We start from the raw sequence: 24,176 nt of genomic DNA, 5'->3' as shown, positions 1-24,176 counted from the left end.
TAATAATTTTATGTAGGAAGGTTCTTACAGTGACTAGCCCTCAAAAACTATTTTTACTATAAAAGGCTGAGGATGATCCTATGTGAAAAATTTAAGTTTAAATAAAATACATTTCTTTTCATAACTTTGGTTCAAAGTAAGCTACAAAAGTGATCCAACAACTGTTTTTATATTGATTAAACCCAATCCAGTGGCAAAGTTGGATTTTGATAAATACACAGGAAAAAATAACTTTTAGCATTAGCATGCTATCAGCTGCCCCAGTCACTGTTCTCTCCTCAATGAGGCATAAAAACTACTCCCAGCAGAAACAATGGATTAGCCCTTTTAGCCGGAACACGTGGTTGTGAGGTATGTGACTTCTTTCAGCTCAAGATGGGCAGCTGAGAAGGGTTCAGTAATGTAATTAACTTGAAAGGGATGAGTGTGAGGCCCAAGAGACTCAAAATTAAGTGTAAAGGATGAGCTGGTGAAGAGAAGGATTTTGATCCTCAGGCCAACTGCGGCCAGATTGGGGGCAGTTTATTGGGAGAAGCTGATCCCTGAAACAGTGTAGTGTGGTGTAAAAGGAGCGGACTGCTCATTTGCTAGACACAACCTGTCTGGGACACCAACCACATCCAAGGCTGAAAGGCTCTGGCATACTGGATCTAAAACAGAATACTGTCGGGTAGCATTGTTTGCAGTAAGGCACATAGCGCGTGCTGTAAAAGGGGTATCGTTTTCCTTAACAAACTTTTCTCTCATTGGTTAGGAAGTGTCCAGAAGTCACCTCTCATCGACAAGCAGATGAATCCCACAAAAACTCACCTCTGAACACAAGAGACTGTGACTCCTGTATGTGACCTGTGTGGAGACCTGAATGGGTGGTACTTCCCTCACCTGTACCCAAGGCTCAGGTGGCTGACCTCCTATTTGACTAAATGGATATAACAATCTTCAAGGGGACTTTTTTTGGAATTGACAAGCTGACAAATAGAAACTGGATATAGAGAGAACCCTGCTGGTGGCTTATGATGGTTTGAGCCCTGACCCTAAGTGCTGTCTGAGGTTTTTGGAGCCTCAGCAGAGATGAAGAGGAACTGCTCCAGAAAATATGAAAAGTTGGGATTTGTTATATTTTTAGACTATCAAGACTTCTGGAGCTTCAGCAGGACTTCACAGCAAAGGCTTGCACCGCTGGAGGATGCTGGGCTCCAAAAGAAGAAACTAAGTCCAAAGGTAGAATTCATTACTGAGCAAAGACAAAAAAAGTATCTGACCAACATGAGGACCTCACCAGCCGCGAGATTAGAAGTTTCTGGCCCAGATCTTTTCCTGCCACAACCAGAGGCTTCATAGGGTCCTCATCTAATGGATATTTGACTTTGAGAGGACTTCGCCGGATACAACCTGCACTCTTGCCCTGCTGGAGGGTATTGATTTCCATTTTGAAGACTTAGGGCCTGATCTATACTTTGGGGAATGGAGTAATCTCCGTTGGCCTGGAGGAGAACTTAACGTCCATCAGGCCGAGACTACTTCACCTGCCAAATTTAGAAATAATCCCCATGCTGTGGTTGTTTTGAAAGCACTGGCAGGATCTGCCATCATGGGTTTCCAGTCAATGCTGTTGAAATTTGGTGCAGGGCTCTACCTCTGACAGAGAGCTGCGCCAAACAGTTTTCTTTTTTATTTTCAAAAAGAAAATCCTGAAGCAGGATTTTCTTTTTGAAAACAAAAAAGAAAATGCTCACCTCACCATGGGAGTCCTCTCCCACGGCAAGGGGAGATTTTTTATAGTTTTCACTGGTGACAGGCACTGAAAACTGACCTATAATGATGCCCATCTAAATTAGAAGGGCGGAACTAGAGGTCTGCTTCCGACGGCTCATACTCCGAGGAGCCTTCAGACAGATTTAATCGCTGCGGAGATGGAGTAGTCTCTTCCATGACTAAACCTAAAATCTGCCTACATATACATTTGCCGGATGCCTTACAGTCTTGGAGCTATATATACTCCATTGTGAAGGAGTATGCATAATGCCAAGATGTAAACTGGGTCCTAAGTCAGAAAGTTAAATATTTCACTGGCACCACCCTCCTGGCATATCAGATTATCTCGACATCATGGTCAGCCTGTAATCCTAGGTTCCTGTGAAATGCAAATGATATTTCCTGACTGATTCTTTACTTTTTTTAGTGCTTTTTTTCTAAAATGTAAAAATTAATATCTCAGCTTGACCTTATTTGATTTTTAAAATGTTGTGTCAATTTTTTAAATAATCTGCTCTCCATTTTTAGAAACTGGTTTTGTGATTTTTATTGTGATGTGCTTTTACTTTTTTTAAGTGTTGTGGTACTCCTAACTGTTTTACACACTTTCCCTTACGTTAAACATGTCTTCTTTTTGCCATAGCCACCTGGAATTGAGTCCTGGTTTATTTACTGAACTGGTGAGTTGGGCCTAACAGGAGTTTGGGACTTATTACTTGGGAGGGAGTCCCATTCCCCCCAACTAATAATACATTTCCTTACATCAACCTAATTTCAATCCTGAGAGTAAAAAGGGAGCTAAACAGACAGAAAATAAATTAAATTGCATTTGAGAACTCAAAACCATAGTTGGGACAATAATTCACTGTGCCCTCTTATTTTTAATGAAATTAAATATGGTTAAACAGTAAAAAATGTATTATTACCTGTGTAATATTAAATTGTGAAATTATTTTAACATTATATATATATTTACCTCAAGTTAATTAAATGTTGGATGCTTTCAAAAGAGATAGTGTTTAATTCACTTTCAGATTTTACTACAAATCCAAATACAAAAATGGCAGCCTGTTGATATAACAAAATTATTTCAGAACTAGGGTGCTTCTCACCACATTTCCCCCCACTTCCTAGCAAGCACTGCATATACTCTATAGAACACAGCTTAAGAATTATGAACTGGCTTACCATAGTTAATCTTGTTGTAGGTCCAACATCAGTGGTGATCATAATTGGTAAATAAGTTTCAGGAATTTGGAATTTTGAAGGGCTGGAAGATATGATCGCATCTACTACTGCCACAGAATCCTTACCATTATATATTGGTTTTGGTTCACCTGTTGGTTACAAACCCAGTTGATTACTTAGAAATGTGAAACCTTTTGTTGGACAAGTTTCAGACATACATCTTGAAATGCCACTTTGCTATAATTCTGTGTTTCTTGTCTGTTAATCTATACCTCTCTGTCATTTATTCTCATTCCTTGTCTTTGTGCCTATTGCGGTCTGCATGTCAATATCTATCTATCTATCTATCTATCTATCTATCTATCTATCTATCTATCTATCTATCTATCTATCTATCCTAACTCTCAAGCTCCCAAACGTGTGTCACCCATCTAAAATAATCGGATATGACCTGAGCTATTTCAAATAAGTTAATGAATATTATTTTATCATTTGGATGTAGTTGCGTCTAATATACTGAATAGCTGTCTACTTTTTTTATGTACATACTCTTATTACATAAGTATAACCAAAGTTCGATTTTTTACCGGAACTAAATATATACTATGTATTACAACTAATTTGATCAATCTAATCTTATCTTGTTAATCTTACTGAATAAATCTAATTGGTCTATTATATCTATCTAATGACATTTTTGCTAACTCAATCTATTCTACCTGAGCTAAATAAACAAATTGTAACATACAAATCTAATCTAATTAAATTGTATCTTTATATTCACATTTAGTAAAAGAAAATAAAAGCAGGATGTGACATATTAGGAACTATAAAGATAAAACATTTTTAAATATTTAAATGTATTTGTATCTGTCCAATTAACACCCTTTCCCGAATAAAACTTACCAACACCCTGTACCAGAATATATTGAAGAAACAACACAATAAGAACCAGATTTAAGTGAAGACAAATATGAGATACCCAAAAAACTAAATGAACACATGTTTTCAGGTTAGTTTTACAGACCCATTGCCCAAACTGTGGACCAGTGTTATAGACATTATAATCGTGTCTGGTTTGTTACATTCAGGAACACTGAAGAAACTGTAATTTTTATTTGTTTAGAAAACATAAACTAGGTTGGGATAATTTGCCTTTTGTGTAAAGCTAATCACGTATTCTTAATGCCAACATATTTTCCAGGTTTCACACTGATTAGCCTTAGACAAATCTAGACTAAAGACACATGACTGTGTAATGTGAAAGTCACTCTTCACACTTCAGAGCTATGTCTAGCTAATTTGGAAACTTATTTTGTGCCACAGGACTAAATTAATTAATCAACAATGCTCAGACAGTTGGTCCCAAATGACATCCTATGCCAGGTTTCCATCTTTTTACCTTCCATTCACCTTACAGTGGTTAATATAGGTTACACTCTTCAAATCAAAGTTACCTTTCAACTCATGACTCTCAATGTCTCATTATGCATTTTAGTTTAACTGTGTATACTGCAGATATGAATTGTGGCATCTGAAAATGTATTTTAATTATGAGAGTTTGTGCATCTTGTGTAAAGCTTGACCCATGTTTTTATCTCAATCGAATTCTTTCAAATCAAGCACATTATGTATCACCTAGACTTGATTCTCATATATCAATTTACACACTGTAGTCAAAACAAACTTCGGATAGCTGTAACACAACTTTATCACATCTGGTTCTGAGAGAACACATGACTGACTTTTAAGTAATATTGGTTTTAATTTCAACTTACATTTCAATAAATTAGACTTTTGTCATGTTTCATGTGGCCTACCAATTTTGCTGATGGTCTAGCATCAAAGAGCTTGATAATAAATCTTCTTCATAAATGTAAACTCCAATATGGACCAAGCGCAAAGGCCATGATAATCGATTCTGGGGTCAGGCTTGGCAAATCTGCTTACTTTTGTCTTTAATCACTAAATTAGCTGTTTTGCGAGTAATTAGTATTACCGGTGGTATTCACGGCCAGATACCAAAACATTTTTGACTAGCATTGTTTCATGTCCTTAGTAGTAAGTTAAGGGAGTGCTTGCTCCAAACACTTTTTACCACAGATTTTTTAAATAATTCTGGGGTATGTAGGCTTTACCCCGTAGGATCTTACCACACAAGTGAGTACAACACAGGCACTTTTTTGGTACTTCTCCACAGAGATAAGTTTATCTTTTTAAAATGTCATAGTTATTATGACATTTAAAAAACTCAGGATTTAAGGGTTAGGGGATAGATAAGGGTTCAGTTTGGTAAGTGTAAGAGAGTAGAAGTTAAAGGAGGTAATGGGTTTTTGGGTTCAGGTGCGGGCAGAGTTAAAGGAGGACAAGGGTTTTTAGGGTTCAGGGTGGGCAGAGGTGAAGTGATATGGATGATATGGATCTCTTTATGGTTCAGGCGAGGTAATAGGTAAAGAGAAGTAAGGTTTTTTTTAGAGTTCATGGACCTGTAGTGGTGAAGGGAGGTAAGAGGTTTTTTTTGGTTCATGGGTTGGTAGAGGGGTAATGCTTTTCACAGATCAGGAATGAGTAAATGGTAGTAAGGGGGTGTTTAGATTTCAGGGATGGATAGAGGTAAAGGTAGGTAACAGACTTCTCATGTTCAGGGCTGGTAGAGGTAAGGAGTTAAGGGGATTTTAGGGTTCAGAGGCGGGTAGAGGTAAAATATGGTGAGAGGTATTTAGGGTTCAGAAGCAGGTAGAGGAAAATAGAGGTAAGGGGTTGTTAGGGTTCAGGGGCGATAAGAGGTAATGGAAGGTAAAGGTTTTTAGGATTCTGGTAGAGGCAAACGGAGGTAGTTTTTTTTATGGTTCATGGATTGGTAGAGGTAAAGTGAGGTAACTGCTTTTAAAGTTCAGGAATGAGTACATGGTAGTAAGGGGGGGTTTAGAGTTCATAGACAGGTAGAGGTAAAGGGATGTAACAGATTTTTAGGGTGCAGGGACTGGTAGAGGTATGGGAGTTACGGGTGTTGAAGGTTCGGAGGCAGCTAGAGGTAAAATATAGTAAGGGATATTTAGTCTTCAGAAGCAGGAAGAAGTAAAGGGAGTAGAGGGTATTTAGGGTTTAGGGGCGGGTAGAGGTAGAGGTAAAGAGAGGTAATGTGGTCTTAGGGTAAAGGCAGGTAAAGGACGTTTGGAGGTTACTCAGAGAACAAAAAAGGAAAACAATACTTAAAAAGGTAATTTGGGGTAACCCACTCAAAACACCCACATACATACATATATGCACACACACACTCATACACACAAATATACATACACTAGGCAAACTCAAGCTATCAAAGGGCTCTACACCATCACAATACAATTTTGTTTGAGCTCCCTTCCTTTAGAAAGGAACTTCTCATGGCATAATCCTTCCCAGGAAGTGCAACCTAAATTTGGAACTCATTATCTCCAAAATCTTTGCACTGCTGATTCTGAAATCAGCCCTGCCCATTCACGTGGTGACACAGTGTGACACATGATACCGACTCCCTTCATACGGTCACCGGGTTAGCAGCCGATAATACATGGCGGCAGGGAAACAAGCTGAAAACAAGTGTAAACAATGGATTTCTAGCTTTTCAGAGGCGTTTTATGGTGTTTTATGGTGTTTTATGGGTCTTGTTTGTAATATTATTGCATTAGTCCTGTTAGCCTTAAAAATGTGTAATGCATTATGCCTTCTATGGGCTAAATATATGGTTGCACTGCACTACTTTCTTCCATTCTTTTTTCATCTGGTAATGTTCTCAAAGGGCTGATTGTATAGTTACATGACCTTGTTTCTTCCAAAGGCTATTCTATTGGGGTGTTCTGAGCATTGCAGTCAACATACTATAATATTTGCGGCGTGAAAACTCGCCCCATAATGCTTTGCAGGGCATTACTTTTACAAAACACGTTTTCTCATAACTCATCCTGTGGTGGTCCTAGGACAAAGGGACCACCTTCAAAACCCTTTTTTTGTCTACATCATCCCTGGGTCCCCACACAAGGTTAGTGGGGACCCCAAAATAGTAACTCCTCCCACCATTCAGTGGTTTATAGGCTTTCTCTTTACTATAATTTTTGTTTTTTTCAGCTTCGAGAAGTTTTGTTTTAGAGTCCTTGTTTGTAATATCATTGTAGTAGGCCTGCTAGCCCTAAAAATGCCCTCTGGGGGCTAAGTATATGGTTACACTGCATTAATTTCTCCTGTTTTTTTTCCCTGGGGTTATGCCCTGGATTGCAAATGCTTGGTTTAGTTTCTTCTTCCTAGGAGACTGTGGCGTAACACAAAATGATGCCCACCCACTGTAGAAGCAAGGAGGCCCCTACAGCATCCCATATCGCACAGATATTTAAAGGCCTTGGGCTGAATGGGACCTCCTTGCTACGCCCCTGCTAGAACAGTGTTTTGAAATACAGATCCTTGGAGGAGAAAAACACGTTGTGTAGTTTGTATACATATTATTAATACAACAGACGCATTATACAGCGGAGCTATTTTACCTTACACAAAGAGACGGTAAATAGTTAATTTGTGATTGTTGAGCTAGGGCTGGTGGATTGTAATGCATCGTACACAGTTCATCACAAACGTTTGAATCTGAGATAAATAAAATTGTTTGCTTGCCAGTATGAGTACGTACCTGCCAAATTTTGCAGGCACGAAGGCATGCTAGGCACAAGTATTTTATTTTTACTACAGCTCTTTAAAGAGAATTAAGTTGATTCCAAAACAATGCAGACCCTGGCTTGAAGTTACATAATATGAATCACTAAACAAAGTTCCCTGCTCTTCTCTCCTGCTTGGAAATGCACTTAGGGTGCAAATGAGACGCCATTATACACATCATCCCCATTCCACCTGGCGAAGAATGGTAATTACAGATATATATATATATATATATATATATATATATATATATATATATATATATATATTCCCACAATAATATATACACACACATATATGCACAAACACATATATATTCACTGCAAAAAACAAAGGTTAAAGGGACATTCTAATTAGCTGTGCATGGCGAGAGTGCAAGTTATAGTTACCTTAGGGCACAATTAGTAGTTACTTGAAATAATTCTAACAGCTGAATTTGTATGGTTTTGTGCATGTAAAATCAGAATCTAACTGTAATGCCCCTGTAATCTTTGTATTTTTCAGTGAATTTCTAAGGTTTTTTAAATGCTAATTCCAACTATAAAGTCCCTGTCACCTTTGTTTTTTTCAGTGAATTTCTATGGTTCTTTTAATGCAGCGGCAGTTGGCCACAGGGACTAGCTTGCGGCCAGGCCCTGCAACCAACCTCTCAAATGCATATAGCCCTGCGCCATGCACAGCCTTCAGTTGTGCGTGGCAAGGGCTTGCCGTAGGGTCTGCGACTAACCCCCTGCAGCATCCAACACCTCGTCCCACATGACCTTTGGTCGTGTGTGGTGGGGGTTGTGCAGGGTCTGTAAGGGGTGCTTCAATTTGGACCACCTGCTTTGTTTATATTTGTAACTGCTTCCCGTTCAGGTTTCATTTTTGTGAAATAAGCATCAGAGCCAGAATGCATCCTGACATGCTTATTTTTCCAAGAAGAGGCCACAGATTTGAACAAAATGTCTACCCAACTGGAGTACTTTCTAATGGCTAATTAGTAAGTGCTGCCTTGTTTGCTAAATGTATAGTGCATACTCCACACAACAGCTGCGTAAAGGACCCCGAAGTAATGTCTCCAGTGACCCGGTGTGTCTGTAATTTTGGCAATGTGATTGTTCCTCGAGCATCTTCATACAGAAATCTGCAATATGATGAATCCTTGTGTAGAGAAGAAGATGAGACCACAAAGATTTGAATCCCCACACAACAAGGTTACTTCCTCTTAATTATATATGTGGAAAGTGCTTCTTTGTTAGGTGGAGAAGTGCTATTATTCCTCTGCATTAAGTACGCATCTCCAAAATCGGTGGGAAATGCGTGGGGGGGGGGCAGACGAGGGGCTTTTGGTAAACTGACTATCATCCTGGATAAAGGGAGGAAGAAGTTGCATACCACTAATGTATATGAGGCGGGACCAAACGGGTGGGGCTTCTAGGTCATTTTACGTACTCATAGTGATTGAAGGGTAACAGCGAGGTCTGTTCTCTACAGTAAATGACAGGATGGGGACTGTGGGGGCTGCCTCAAGGCACCCGCGTTCCATGCTGGCTCCCGGCCTCCAGTGGGAGCCTGCATTCTCCCGCACAACCCCTGGGGTTATGCCCTGGATTGCAAATGCTTGGTTTAGTTTCTTCTTCCTAGGAGACTGTGGCGTAACACAAAATGATGCCCACCCACTGTAGAAGCAAGGAGGCCCCTACAGCATCCCATATCGCACAGATATTTAAAGGCCTTGGGCTGAATGGGACCTCCTTGCTACGCCCCTGCTAGAACAGTGTTTTGAAATACAGATCCTTGGAGGAGAAAAACACGTTGTGTAGTTTGTATACATATTATTAATACAACAGACGCATTATACAGCGGAGCTATTTTACCTTACACAAAGAGACGGTAAATAGTTAATTTGTGATTGTTGAGCTAGGGCTGGTGGATTGTAATGCATCGTACACAGTTCATCACAAACGTTTGAATCTGAGATAAATAAAATTGTTTGCTTGCCAGTATGAGTACGTACCTGCCAAATTTTGCAGGCACGAAGGCATGCTAGGCACAAGTATTTTATTTTTACTACAGCTCTTTAAAGAGAATTAAGTTGATTCCAAAACAATGCAGACCCTGGCTTGAAGTTACATAATATGAATCACTAAACAACGTTCCCTGCTCTTCTCTCCTGCTTGGAAATGCACTTAGGGTGCAAATGAGACGCCATTATACACATCATCCCCATTCCACCTGGCGAAGAATGGTAATTACAGATATATATATATATATATATATATATATATATATATATATATATATATATATTTTCCCACAATAATATATACACACACATATATGCACAAACACATATATATTCACTGCAAAAAACAAAGGTTAAAGGGACATTCTAATTAGCTGTGCATGGCGAGAGTGCAAGTTATAGTTACCTTAGGGCACGATTAGTAGTTACTTGAAATAATTCTAACAGCTGAATTTGTATGGTTTTGTGCATGTAAAATCAGAATCTAACTGTAATGCCCCTGTAATCTTTGTATTTTTCAGTGAATTTCTAAGGTTTTTTAAATGCTAATTCCAACTATAAAGTCCCTGTCACCTTTGTTTTTTTCAGTGAATTTCTATGGTTCTTTTAATGCAGCGGCAGTTGGCCACAGGGACTAGCTTGCGGCCAGGCCCTGCAACCAACCTCTCAAATGCATATAGCCCTGCGCCATGCACAGCCTTCAGTTGTGCGTGGCAAGGGCTTGCCGTAGGGTCTGCGACTAACCCCCTGCAGCATCCAACACCTCGTCCCACATGACCTTTGGTCGTGTGTGGTGGGGGTTGTGCAGGGTCTGTAAGGGGTGCTTCAATTTGGACCACCTGCTTTGTTTATATTTGTAACTGCTTCCCGTTCAGGTTTCATTTTTGTGAAATAAGCATCAGAGCCAGAATGCATCCTGACATGCTTATTTTTCCAAGAAGAGGCCACAGATTTGAACAAAATGTCTACCCAACTGGAGTACTTTCTAATGGCTAATTAGTAAGTGCTGCCTTGTTTGCTAAATGTATAGTGCATACTCCACACAACAGCTGCGTAAAGGACCCCGAAGTAATGTCTCCAGTGACCCGGTGTGTCTGTAATTTTGGCAATGTGATTGTTCCTCGAGCATCTTCATACAGAAATCTGCAATATGATGAATCCTTGTGTAGAGAAGAAGATGAGACCACAAAGATTTGAATCCCCACACAACAAGGTTACTTCCTCTTAATTATATATGTGGAAAGTGCTTCTTTGTTAGGTGGAGAAGTGCTATTATTCCTCTGCATTAAGTACGCATCTCCAAAATCGGTGGGAAATGCGTGGGGGGGGGGGCAGACGAGGGGCTTTTGGTAAACTGACTATCATCCTGGATAAAGGGAGGAAGAAGTTGCATACCACTAATGTATATGAGGCGGGACCAAACGGGTGGGGCTTCTAGGTCATTTTACGTACTCATAGTGATTGAAGGGTAACAGCGAGGTCTGTTCTCTACAGTAAATGACAGGATGGGGACTGTGGGGGCTGCCTCAAGGCACCCGCGTTCCATGCTGGCTCCCGGCCTCCAGTGGGAGCCTGCATTCTCCCGCACAACCCCTGGGGTTATGCCCTGGATTGCAAATGCTTGGTTTAGTTTCTTCTTCCTAGGAGACTGTGGCGTAACACAAAATGATGCCCACCCACTGTAGAAGCAAGGAGGCCCCTACAGCATCCCATATCGCACAGATATTTAAAGGCCTTGGGCTGAATGGGACCTCCTTGCTACGCCCCTGCTAGAACAGTGTTTTGAAATACAGATCCTTGGAGGAGAAAAACACGTTGTGTAGTTTGTATACATATTATTAATACAACAGACGCATTATACAGCGGAGCTATTTTACCTTACACAAAGAGACGGTAAATAGTTAATTTGTGATTGTTGAGCTAGGGCTGGTGGATTGTAATGCATCGTACACAGTTCATCACAAACGTTTGAATCTGAGATAAATAAAATTGTTTGCTTGCCAGTATGAGTACGTACCTGCCAAATTTTGCAGGCACGAAGGCATGCTAGGCACAAGTATTTTATTTTTACTACAGCTCTTTAAAGAGAATTAAGTTGATTCCAAAACAATGCAGACCCTGGCTTGAAGTTACATAATATGAATCACTAAACAACGTTCCCTGCTCTTCTCTCCTGCTTGGAAATGCACTTAGGGTGCAAATGAGACGCCATTATACACATCATCCCCATTCCACCTGGCGAAGAATGGTAATTACAGATATATATATATATATATATATATATATATATATATATATATATATATATATATTTTCCCACAATAATATATACACACACATATATGCACAAACACATATATATTCACTGCAAAAAACAAAGGTTAAAGGGACATTCTAATTAGCTGTGCATGGCGAGAGTGCAAGTTATAGTTACCTTAGGGCACGATTAGTAGTTACTTGAAATAATTCTAACAGCTGAATTTGTATGGTTTTGTGCATGTAAAATCAGAATCTAACTGTAATGCCCCTGTAATCTTTGTATTTTTCAGTGAATTTCTAAGGTTTTTTAAATGCTAATTCCAACTATAAAGTCCCTGTCACCTTTGTTTTTTTCAGTGAATTTCTATGGTTCTTTTAATGCAGCGGCAGTTGGCCACAGGGACTAGCTTGCGGCCAGGCCCTGCAACCAACCTCTCAAATGCATATAGCCCTGCGCCATGCACAGCCTTCAGTTGTGCGTGGCAAGGGCTTGCCGTAGGGTCTGCGACTAACCCCCTGCAGCATCCAACACCTCGTCCCACATGACCTTTGGTCGTGTGTGGTGGGGGTTGTGCAGGGTCTGTAAGGGGTGCTTCAATTTGGACCACCTGCTTTGTTTATATTTGTAACTGCTTCCCGTTCAGGTTTCATTTTTGTGAAATAAGCATCAGAGCCAGAATGCATCCTGACATGCTTATTTTTCCAAGAAGAGGCCACAGATTTGAACAAAATGTCTACCCAACTGGAGTACTTTCTAATGGCTAATTAGTAAGTGCTGCCTTGTTTGCTAAATGTATAGTGCATACTCCACACAACAGCTGCGTAAAGGACCCCGAAGTAATGTCTCCAGTGACCCGGTGTGTCTGTAATTTTGGCAATGTGATGGTTCCTCGAGCATCTTCATACAGAAATCTGCAATATGATGAATCCTTGTGTAGAGAAGAAGATGAGACCACAAAGATTTGAATCCCCACACAACAAGGTTACTTCCTCTTAATTATATATGTGGAAAGTGCTTCTTTGTTAGGTGGAGAAGTGCTATTATTCCTCTGCATTAAGTACGCATCTCCAAAATCGGTGGGAAATGCGTGGGGGGGGGGCAGACGAGGGGCTTTTGGTAAACTGACTATCATCCTGGATAAAGGGAGGAAGAAGTTGCATACCACTAATGTATATGAGGCGGGACCAAACGGGTGGGGCTTCTAGGTCATTTTACGTACTCATAGTGATTGAAGGGTAACAGCGAGGTCTGTTCTCTACAGTAAATGACAGGATGGGGACTGTGGGGGCTGCCTCAAGGCACCCGCGTTCCATGCTGGCTCCCGGCCTCCAGTGGGAGCCTGCATTCTCCCGCACAGAGGGAGCAGCTAAGAATGATGCTCCCTGCATGCAGGAGCAATCCTTTCATCTGTTTTCCTGTCCACTTGACAGCGGGCAGAAAAACAGATGAACAGTTCGCTCCCAACGAGTGGGAGCAGTTTTCTTGCTCTTGCCTGCCAGGAGCAGACTTACAGTTTGCTGTTGCTTGGCAGGAGCTGTTGAATCTCCTGCCGAGTGAAAGAAAACTGCTATCTCCAGAGGAAGGGCACCTCAGGAGATAGGGAGCCAGCCTGGGGAGAGGTTGGTGGTTCGGGGGTTATGGCGGTCCCCAGGGCCATTAGTGGCTCCCTTCCTTTTACTTTGTACAGGCTGGCCCTGGGGAGTGGTGATCCCTGGAGCTGTGTATGGCCCAGGTTATGATCCCCTCCCCCTTAATTTTCATTTCTGGCCCTGGGGCGGTGGTGGCCCCTGGGGCCCTATAGGACTATGGTGGGGATCTGCACAGCCCCCCTCCAGTAAATTAAGTAAACCCTTAGGGAGGTGGTGGTCCCTGGGGCTATCGCCAGGGACTGGAGGGGGGTTCAGGTGGCCCCCCTCTACATTTTCTGAAAAGCCACAGGTAGGCTGTGGAGAGGGGTCCATTTGGCCCCCCTCTATTATTCACATAAAGCCTCAGGGATGGGGTCGTCCCCGGGGCTCAAAGGAGCCTGACGCGTATGCCCTCTTCCTCCCTATTTTCATATGCTGCATGCCCCCAGGACCTGGCCCACCCGGGCATTGATAAAAAAACAAGCTTGGGAATCCACACTTGTTTTTTTCATTTTTCACATAATGCAGATCCTCTGCGGCTTCCAAAAAAATATGAAATACTAAATGCTTTTTGGCACCAGGGCTAGAGGGTCAGGGTATTCCTACCCTGCCCCCTTTTCTTTATATTTACATTTTTTTGGGACTCAGCTGAGTCCCCAAATGGCTGTTAACATTTCCTGGTTGAAGTGTTGGAGCCAATAACATTTCAGCACAGGGACTGTCGAATTCGCAGAGGAACAGCGTCCCTAGATATACAATGTTGTTTTTTATTTAATAGCTCAAAAACTACTGAACGGATTTACACCAAATCGAAAAAGGCACGCTTTCTTGACCAACAGCTAGCTTTCTGCCAAATTTGGTGTAATTCCATCCAGCAGTTCTGGCTGTAGTCGTGTTCAAAATCCCTATGGGAAATGGCACAGGGAAAAAACATTTTGGGACCTCTCCCTTTTTCTCGGCCCCTGTTCGATAGATCACCACAAAACGTTCAAGGTAGCACCTGAAGTGAGTGTCAAACTAGTTTTGAAAAATTTGTTAAGATTCGTCAAATGGCACCAAGGTTACTGTTAAAACAAAAAAAGATTTTCCTACGGCAACTAGGTCCTAACTAAAACTACCTAATGACGACTGCCAGCAGGGAATATATCAACATATGCTCATAACCATAGGTTAAAGTTACTCTATAGGTAGGTGGTGAAATAACACAAAGGCCCTGATTATGAATTTGGCAGACGGGAAAGCCCGTCCTCCAAACTCCCGACAGGTTGGCTGCCGCCATGATGGCAACCACTCCTCAGGACCTGACCTATTAAAAGTTTCCCACTAGGCCAGCGGGCAGAAATCTCGGTTTGTGCCCGCCGGTATAGACGAAAACAGGCTACAGCATTGTAATCGACCCAGCAGCAATGCTGTAGCCCACAGGGTGGACCAGCACCCTCGCAATGTTCACTGCCTGCAGAGCAGACAGTGAACATTGCGAGGATGCTGGGCAAAGGGACCCCTGCCGTGCCCATGCCAACTGCATAGGCAGTGCAGGGGCCCCTCTGTGGCTAGCGGAGAACAAGCTCGTAATCCGCAGGGCAGCGCTGATTTCCACACCAGCGGTGGTCCTGACCGCCACCGCAGGGCTGGCGGTCTGAAGTCCACCAGCCTCATAATGAGGCCCAAAATCTAACGCTTAAAAAACAAAAAAACTCTCAAATTCACCAGTTACAATTTACTGAGCTAACTGCAACTTATGCTGCACCATATACTGTTTATGACATCACATATTAGATCACTCTAGACGTGTTACATAACATCATTGATGACATCATTGATGACATCTCTAATGACTTCAATGATATCATTGATGACATCATCCATCCTACTGATCCACAAATTATTCTATAAATGGCTAGACAATATTTTAAAATGCTAAGACGTCTGATTCAGTATGGTTAAAGTTATATGGTGCACACTTTAGCTAGCAGTGAAACTTTACGTGCAAGCAGTACTTCATTTAAAAGTGGTAAAGGCTGAGCTCAATTAGTGTGTGTTTCAACACATGTTTCAAATAGGTTGTAGCTTAAATCAAAGGCCTGTTGCCAAAACACGTGCGAAAACAAAAAAATCTCCTTTTGATACATTGTTAACTGTGGATTTCTGTGCACCTATTGCCATTAAAGATTTCTCATGTAATGCTATTGACAATTTCTATACAAACTGGAGATTTAGTAAGTGCAGATATTTATTTTCATAAATTTAGTGAAAATTCTGAGACATTACATATTGTTGTGGAATGCATAAAGTATGGGTAACTCACCTGCAGACTGTTCAAGTTCCAGTATGACTGTAAGCATTGTTTTAATGGTATACACCACTCTGCTCATTTCAGGAATATGTGTAGAGCACTTTAACAAACTACAAAGGGCTGCCTATAGGGCCTGTGTATGCATGATGTATCACCAATTCATGTATGATGTGATGCAATTAACTTAAAATTCTATGACAGAAGAGGTATTTAACAGACACATCTCTTTAACATCAAGTAATGACCATGCACTTTTTTTTAACAGTAATCAAGGTTTAATAAGTTGCTGATCACATTAATTCCTACAAAGCGTTGCGCTTCTTATGCACCTGAATACCACTAAAACAGATGAAAATGTCTACTCCATGTGGATGATTTCATAGACATTCTTCATATCCTGCCTGTTGCGAAACGTTAAATCCATTAGAACTACAGAGGTGATAGAAAATTAGGTCTAGGTGTAGTTTGCTTAATACCATAAGCCTATAGCAAACTGTCACATTAATTGAATGAAGTCATCAATGACGCAATTTGAAATGTCATCAGTGGTCATCAATTTTAATGTGTCATGGAGTGATGTAATATGTAAAGTTATAAGCACTGCCTGATAGGGCACAACTACCTTTAGCTAAGTAAATTACGACTTGTACATTTTTGTGTTGTTTTTGGGTTTAAAAGATTAGTTTTGTTTTATTATAACACTAACTATAAAGACAATTTAACCTATCAGTTTTCATTGAATTTCTGTTATTTTTTTAAATGTAAGCTAAGATATTATTACTATACCAAACTGTAACATCACTTTTAATGTGTGTTTTTCAAGTGTTTTTTAGGGTATTTACACCTAGGCTACGATCCTATTGCTATACCTAACTAAAATGTCTCTTTAACCGGCTCTTTTTTCAGTGAATTTCAGTGTTTTTAAATTATAGTCAGCCATCTACCCTGCAGAGAAAGGTGTTCAGCTGTTCCTATTGGAGAGCTGGAAGCAGGGTTTCGACAATGGCTAGGGCCTGCACCCAACCCAGTGGGGTTAGCCACCCACCTTTTGTGCACAGCCTTTGGTCATGCACAGGAAAGGAATTTGCTTTAGGCCCTGCACCCCAACCTGTTGTGGACGGCCAACCTCCTATGGTGCACAGCCTATGGCAGTGTGTAGCAAAGAGATTGGCTGTAGGGCCTGCAACCCGTGGTTGACCAACCTCTGCTCATCAAGGTTTTTTTTCTGTGTGCAGTGTGTGGTAGGGCGCAGGGTCTGCCCTTAAGCCAAGCCCTGTGCCCAAATTCAGGTGGACTGCCACCCTACACCCCTCCGTGTTGCCAAGGACCATTTGGAGCACATTGTTAGCTGCAGAGGCCAGACGCTGAGCCCAACCTCCTGCAGTTAGTTGGCTGAGGCCGGGTCCTACACCCAACCCCCCGTTGCATAAGGCCTTTGGGAGGACCAAAGGACCTTAGGGGAGAGCTGTGCTGGATCCCGCAGAGTACCACAGCACTCAAAGCACCAAGAAGTGCTAGGAGGTTAGGGTATCCAAGCACTGCGCTCTAATGAACATGGTACTTACCTTGGTTAACTATCCTTGTGGCAACCTCACTAACCTTGTTAGCATGCATTGCTCACCTACCACGCAGCTCGACCTGGTAGCTGTGTGCCCCCCCTGTGCTCCTGTTGTAGAGTTCGAGGCCCTCCTCCACCCTCAGGCCCCTGCCTGTGCCTCACCTCTGGTGGTTCAGTGGTGAGTATTGTCCGTCTCTGGCTCTGTTTTCCTGTCTTTCTATTATTTTTCCTGTATGTATCTTGTTTCACTTTCTGTGCTATTTCTCTTGTATTTCTCTTCTGTGCTCTTTTTCGCCACTTGCTCCCCATTGCGCTTCCCACCCTTGCAGCTGCCTGCCCTGGCGGCTCCACCCATTCTCGGTGCTGCTTCCCGCCTCCCAGCTAGCCAGCACCTCCCACCTCACCACACCTACTTAATTGCGGCTGCTCTGGCAAAAGCAAGTCCGTCTGCGCCCGTCCGCACCTGGACAGTGCCAAGGGAACATGGTCCCTGCACCCCTCACTGCTACGACACCAGACGAAACACAGCCTGCCACCATGCATCACGAGCGACACCCAAGGACCTTTCGCCTGCTGCAATTGCACCTTCTCCTGCCAATGCACATCAATCTCACCAACCACACAGCCCTCAAGAACCAGACATGACCACCTCAGCTGCATCCTGCTCAACACATGCTTCCTCAAATAAGACGCATTGGAGATCTGAGAGCTGCTCGACTCCACCGCCCCAGATGTCGCATTCCTCACAGAAACCTGGCTAAACTCTGCCTTTGCACCAGACCTCACCATCGCTATCCCTGACGGCTACAAGATCATTGACAAGGATCGCACCAACCGACGGGCATGAAGCATCGCCATAGTACACAAGAACACCCTCCGCCTGACTACCAGCACAGACGACCACGCACCCGACATTGAGCACCTTCACTTCCAGATCCAAACCAACCCAAACACTACCCTACATGGCACCCTTGTCTACAGACCCCCCCGGACCCTGCCCCCCTCAGCAAATCCTTAGCTACTTCATCGCACATCGCTCCCTCACCTCTACAGACTACATCCGCCTCAGTGACCTCAATTTCCATCTCGGCAGACCATGCAGCCCTCAAAACCGCTGTCACATCACACCACCGCCTCATCAGAGCCATGAAGAAACCGCAATACGAGAACAAATCAACCCCAACGCACACAACAGCAAAGAACTCTTCACTCCGATCAAATAATTCACCTAACCCAGCACTGACACCACTGACATCTCCCATCCCAAGCCCTCTGTGACCACCTTGCCACCTTCTTCCACCACAAGATCTCCAACATCTACGACAGCTTCTCAACACAGTTCCCACCAGCCCCACCCGCAACCACCGTTTGCCAAACTGGCTGCATCTGCTGGCTGTCACGGTTGACTTGTCACTTACCAGATTTATCTGCAGGATGAGGATGGTCTTGCAGCTTGTAGGTCCTGCCTTGACCAAGATATGGGCGACCCATTCTGGTAGCCACGGTGCTGCTGACAAGGGAACGTCAAGGCAGTCCGTGCCCTCCAAAATAAGTCCCTGAGGAAAAACCCAAAGGAAAAAACCTCAAAGGCTGGAACTCCCTGGAACAACAAAAAGACACAGGCAAAGGTAAGTTTTCAATAACAAAAATATAACTGGAAGGACCAGAAATAAGGCAAAAAAAAGGCTGGAAAACCGGAGCGTGATCACCACCATAGGAAGTGTTGCAGCGAAATGAGACCAAGGGTCTCAGTCCTTATATACCCAAAAACAGGAAGTGACATTCAGGAACTGAAAAGATGCCATACTAGATTGGGAAAAACTACCATAGGGGATACAGATGAAGACACCATGTTAGAAAGGGCTCCTGATGCATGCAGGGAAGAAAAAGACATGCTGGGGAGAAGAAGAAGAACATGTCTCCACCCAGACAAGAGGCAGACAAGAAAAAGAAGAACAAACCACAAAAGAAAAGAACAGAGTAAGGCAAAAGACCAGGTATGTGACATAGTGGGGGGAATGGGGGCCCACCGTTAATTCCTAGGCCGCATCGCACCCCGAGCTCGCCGAGGCCCGATGCAAAACCTAGGGCCTTGTGCGAGGAAATGCTGAGAAGAAGGGGAGAGGCATGCCCGGCGACCGAGGAACTGCACCACAGCCCCAGCTGCGTCCCGACTCGGTTACTCCGAGTGCACCGCAGTAGGCGCGGCGCAACACTGGCAGTATTAAAAGTCTCTAACTTAGCCATGGAGGGGAAGAAAGTGGTGAAGTGGCTGACGTGGCATAGCAGACAGACCCAACAAGTGCGCTTTGGCCCCACTATTTTTAAAGTGCTCGACAGCTGAGTCTGCTTTTTACCCCGAAGAGGACAGACCCATCGAAGGGCATGTCCATTAATGTTGACTAGACATCACCAGAGAAGCCCGTGGTCCTCACCCAGGCATGTTGTCTAACAGCCACACTGGTGTGAACTGCTCTACTGAGCCAATCTGTCTTGTTTCCGGTCCAGCAAGGACTTAGCCTGGCAGTTCAAACTGGACTGTTCCCATGGGGTGCAGGGTGAAGGCTGATTTGCATATGTCTGGGTCTAAACTGGGGTGACGTGGCGCGCAAAATAACAATGGAATAAACCCAGATCGTTTTATTCTGTGGTGTTGCTAAGCAATTTTGTCCCCAGTAACACAGGGGACGCTATCAGAATCTGTTCTAAAGAAGGCATGAGGCAAAGGCAGTCTGATGGGACACCAAAAGGCTGCAGTCCAGATGGATCAGGAGGCAGCCTAAGTCGAAGTTGAAGAGGCACCGACTTGGAGAGCATGACAGGTGGTGCTTCGAAATCCTGCGTCGATGCTCCATGATCTGGCATGGGTTGTGGAATCATGATCAGATTTGGCATCAAATTTAGGATAAGACTCTTAAATAGTCCAGAGGGTCCAACTGGCGCCAAAGGCAGACCTGCTGGTCAAATCTTAGATGAGGTTCTTGCAGTTCCTTGGGGCCCGGAGAACCAGTAATGAGTCAAATAGGCACAGGTTGGCTTCATGAAACTCCTGACTGTGCTGTGGCATCACTGATGGACCTGGGAGTTCAGGTTGGCTCAGAAGAAGGGTCTGAATTACCTACAAATGAGAACAGCTTCTGAAGCAAGATCAATAACGTTGACTCCGTTTGGCCTTCTCTGGTGTTCAAAGATGTCAGAAAGGGGCAGAGTCTGCTTCAACTTTTTATGTTTCTTCTTCGACTTACCTGAGGACTTCGAGTGTGACAAAGATTAGCCATGGGAACATCTTCGGGAGCAGGACTGGGTTGAGGATCTTTCCTTCAACCGTCCCCTATGGAGTCTTACGGTGCTTGACGACGTAGAGGTTGACTTTGCATTCCTAATGGCATTAGGATTCATCGAGGAACAGTAACTGCAGCCCATGGAGTCATGCTCCAACCCCAGGCACCAGATGCAAACCTGATGGAGATCTGTCACAGACTTTTGCTTCAGACAGGCCCTATAAGGTTTAAACCCTGTAGTTTTGGTGGGTGACACTGTCCCTAAAATACTGGCATTTTATTTTAAAACATTTGCAAAAAGAGTCTCAAAAGAAGACATAGGTTAGTTCCGTATTTGCTTCTGGTGGCGCAGAAAGAAAGGAACTGATATCAGCCACATGGCCTGCATTTATATGAGGCTCCGCACCTCACTTCTGGAGCAGAATGCTTTTGGTGCGGAGCTGCACTATGTCACCTGCAAGCAGTGCTATATAAATATCTATTTAGAAATCTACCACTCATTGTTCAGTAATCAAGGCTCTAGTAGAGCTGAAACGCACCAGGTCCGTTTCCCCATGAAAGAATAAAATTCACCTTATCACTGGCACCCAGAATCTTTATTACAGAGGAGTGGTAGTTTGTAGAATATTCAAGGGTATAGTGGGCCTGCTTACATACCATGCCCTGCCCGTCTGTTTCAAGAATGTGTGTTTGGGTGATGTGATGTGCATATATATGTATACTTCATATATAGCATAATATGATATATATTAAAACACCAGCCAACCCAAATCTGTGGTAGAGACAGTGGCCCTCATTACAACCTTGGCAGGCGGCTAAGGCCGCCCGCCAATGTTGAACTGCCAAGCGGCCGCCAATGCAGCTGCACTCCCGCGGGGTCTATTATGAGATCCCCGCTGGGCCGGCGGGCGGAAACCAGGTTTCCCAGTGGGGATCTCGGGCACACCACGGGAGCCAGCTCCAAATGGAGCCGGCGGTGTTGCGGCTGTGCGACGGGAGCAGTTGCACCTGTCGCGCTTTTCACTGTCTGCATAGCAGACAGTGAAAAGCTCCATGGGGCCGTGGCAGGGGGCCCCTGCACTGCCCATGCCAGCAGCATGGGCAGTGCAGGGGCCCCCAGGGGCCCTGCGACTCCCCTTTCTGCCAGCCTTTTCATGGCGGTTCAAACCGCCATGAAAAGGCTGGCGGGAGGGGGGCTCGTAATCCCCTGGGCAGGATTAAATCCGCCGGGACAAAAGTGGTGGAAAATCGCCGGTCCCGGCGGTGCGATCGCGCCGCTTCCGCGGCGGTCGTAATCCCCCATGGAAGCACCGCCAGCCTGTTGGCGGTGCTTCCTCCAAAACAGCCCTGGCGGTCAAAGACCGACAGGGTTGTTATAACCCCCAGTGTCTTAAATAAGCGCTTCAAGTTCTCGCTTTATGTGATACAGCTCATTTAGGCAAGGAGTAAAGACTCTTGGTAGGGAAGGAATTAATGTTACGGATCAGATAAGGGTAAGAGTACTTGTTAGGGTTACTGGAAGCAAAAAAGGGCAAGCAGAAGGAGTGGGGTTAAGATAAGGGATAGGACAAGAACAGTCACTAGGCATGGGAAAGCTTTGATCATGATTAGGACCAGAGCTGATGCCATATTTTGGACATTTTGGCGTTCTTGACAATGTGTTTTTCAATATGGCTAGCCCAATCCTAAAAATGAAGAATTTGGGGTTTTGGTTCGTAAAAGGTTATAATTATGGTGTTTTTATTATGACATTGGTCAATATCACACAGATCTCCTACGATCTTAAGAGCTGAAAAGGCTGATTTACTTTAACTTTGAATCCTTTATGCTAGTGATTCTAATTATGAACCTGATGTAAAGTTAACTAGTTGAAATCAAGGTTGCATTTGAGAATCTATGGTGATCCAACTTCAAACTCAGTGAAGAGGTTAGGATTTGTTCTAAGTAGCTCATGGTACAAAATAAAGGCTTTGACAGGGCCTGAAAACTTAAACTAATCATGTTTTGGTTATAGCCATATACTCAGTCCATTTAGATCCTATATATGTGAACTGTCTATTTTAGATTTTTTTGTATGTAATGTATACTAGATCCCGTGTGTGGGAATAAAGCACATTATAATATGTTTTGGCAACAAATATGTCAGAGACATATTTTGAAAGCTTTTTTCAAGAATACAATTATAGTCTACACCCACAGAGAACAAAAGCTGGTGCCGTAATAACAGAGGTGCAGTTTTATGATCGAAGTGACTGAGATTCTACTGGTTGGAGAAAAGGGAGCAGCAGCTGGTTGAAAGCAGGTGTGCTTTCAAATTTTTCTTCAAAGACAGCAGGGATAATGTCTACCTTATTTATATTGGAAATGTATTCAACAATTTGGAGCTACTGCTTGAGAGGGCACTCGCATAAGCAGATCTTCTCGCGCTAGGATAACATTAGTGTGAGCTTTCCTTTGCTCTTGAGGTTCCTGGGGCTATAGGATGAAGATGTATTTGGTTCAAGGAAAAGCGGAATGGTACTTTGCACTCTCTTAAGTGCATAAATCTAACTTAGAACGTCTCTGAGTTAATTCATGGAAACAGTAAACAGAGATTGCGGCTCTGTTTCTGACCTGTGCTGTCTGCAGTTCATGGAATAACAACGGAAGAAAGAGTTCTATTTATGCTCTTTTGACAGTGCAAATGCGTCGAAACAGTGGTTCGGTTCAGCTCTGAGCTATCACAACTGTTCATGATACAGCCCCTGGACTCACCTGCGATAGTTTCTCAGCTAAAACTTGGTTGATTTCAGATGCACTGTTCTGTATCAAAGATCTGCAGAAGGGGTAGCAGTATAAAATACAGCAATTATAGTTATTGCAATGTCGCTCCATGGCATCCCTTGCCTGTCTGTCTGTATTACACTCTAAGATTCAGCCAATTACCTGTGGTGTAATTTTAAGTTATTTTATATTAGCTAAACCTATGATATACACCATATATGGTTGCATACCAGATGTTGAGGTTATGGATGTTTTGTTCTAGCTTTTTGTTGATCATAGCTTTATCTGTGTCTTGCTGCTCAGACAGAGGTTTCAGGTCCCTTCTAAACTCAAAATCCTAAGCCTACAATGATATTACTACAGAAAGGTACTGAGGGGAGTAATGATAGCAGTGAGAGTGCAACAAAGAGAACACCAGAGGCAGTAATGGGGTAGGAAATTGAGGATTTAGACCGTCAACTCAATCAATGAATACGTTGAACTATAAGGGCATTATGCAGATACAAGTATACAAGTCAAGTCAAGTCAATGAAGTCTTTATTCGATATTTCATCATAAAAGACATGCTACACGTCATAATACTTATAAAATTATCAGTGCTAACGATTAGAACAATAAATACAATATTTCATAAAAGCTACTAAGAACGTATTAAATCTATCTAATGCTTCATTTGTTAAATAGTTTAACATATTTAAAAAAAAAAAAGTACATTACTTTAAAAACTCAATTCTAAAGTTCAAGATAAATTACTTATCT

At 42.9% G+C, this 24,176-nt stretch overlaps 1 protein-coding gene across 1 annotated transcript in view; it reads right to left on the bottom strand.

Moving 5' to 3' along the window:
• LOC138259754 (sodium/potassium/calcium exchanger 4-like) overlaps positions 1–24,176 on the bottom strand; it is a 505,351-nt gene that overhangs the window by 149,443 nt on the left and 331,732 nt on the right. The window contains exon 11 of the mRNA XM_069207641.1: positions 2,944–3,092. Within this exon, the coding sequence (XP_069063742.1) occupies positions 2,944–3,092 (149 nt within the window). The remainder of the gene's footprint in view (positions 1–2,943; positions 3,093–24,176) is intronic.

This window comes from Pleurodeles waltl, chromosome 9 (genome assembly GCF_031143425.1).
Source record: "Pleurodeles waltl isolate 20211129_DDA chromosome 9, aPleWal1.hap1.20221129, whole genome shotgun sequence".
Lineage (NCBI taxonomy): Eukaryota > Metazoa > Chordata > Amphibia > Caudata > Salamandridae > Pleurodeles > Pleurodeles waltl.
Note: the sequence above shows the minus strand (reverse complement) of the source record. Positions and strands in the feature narration are given on the sequence as shown.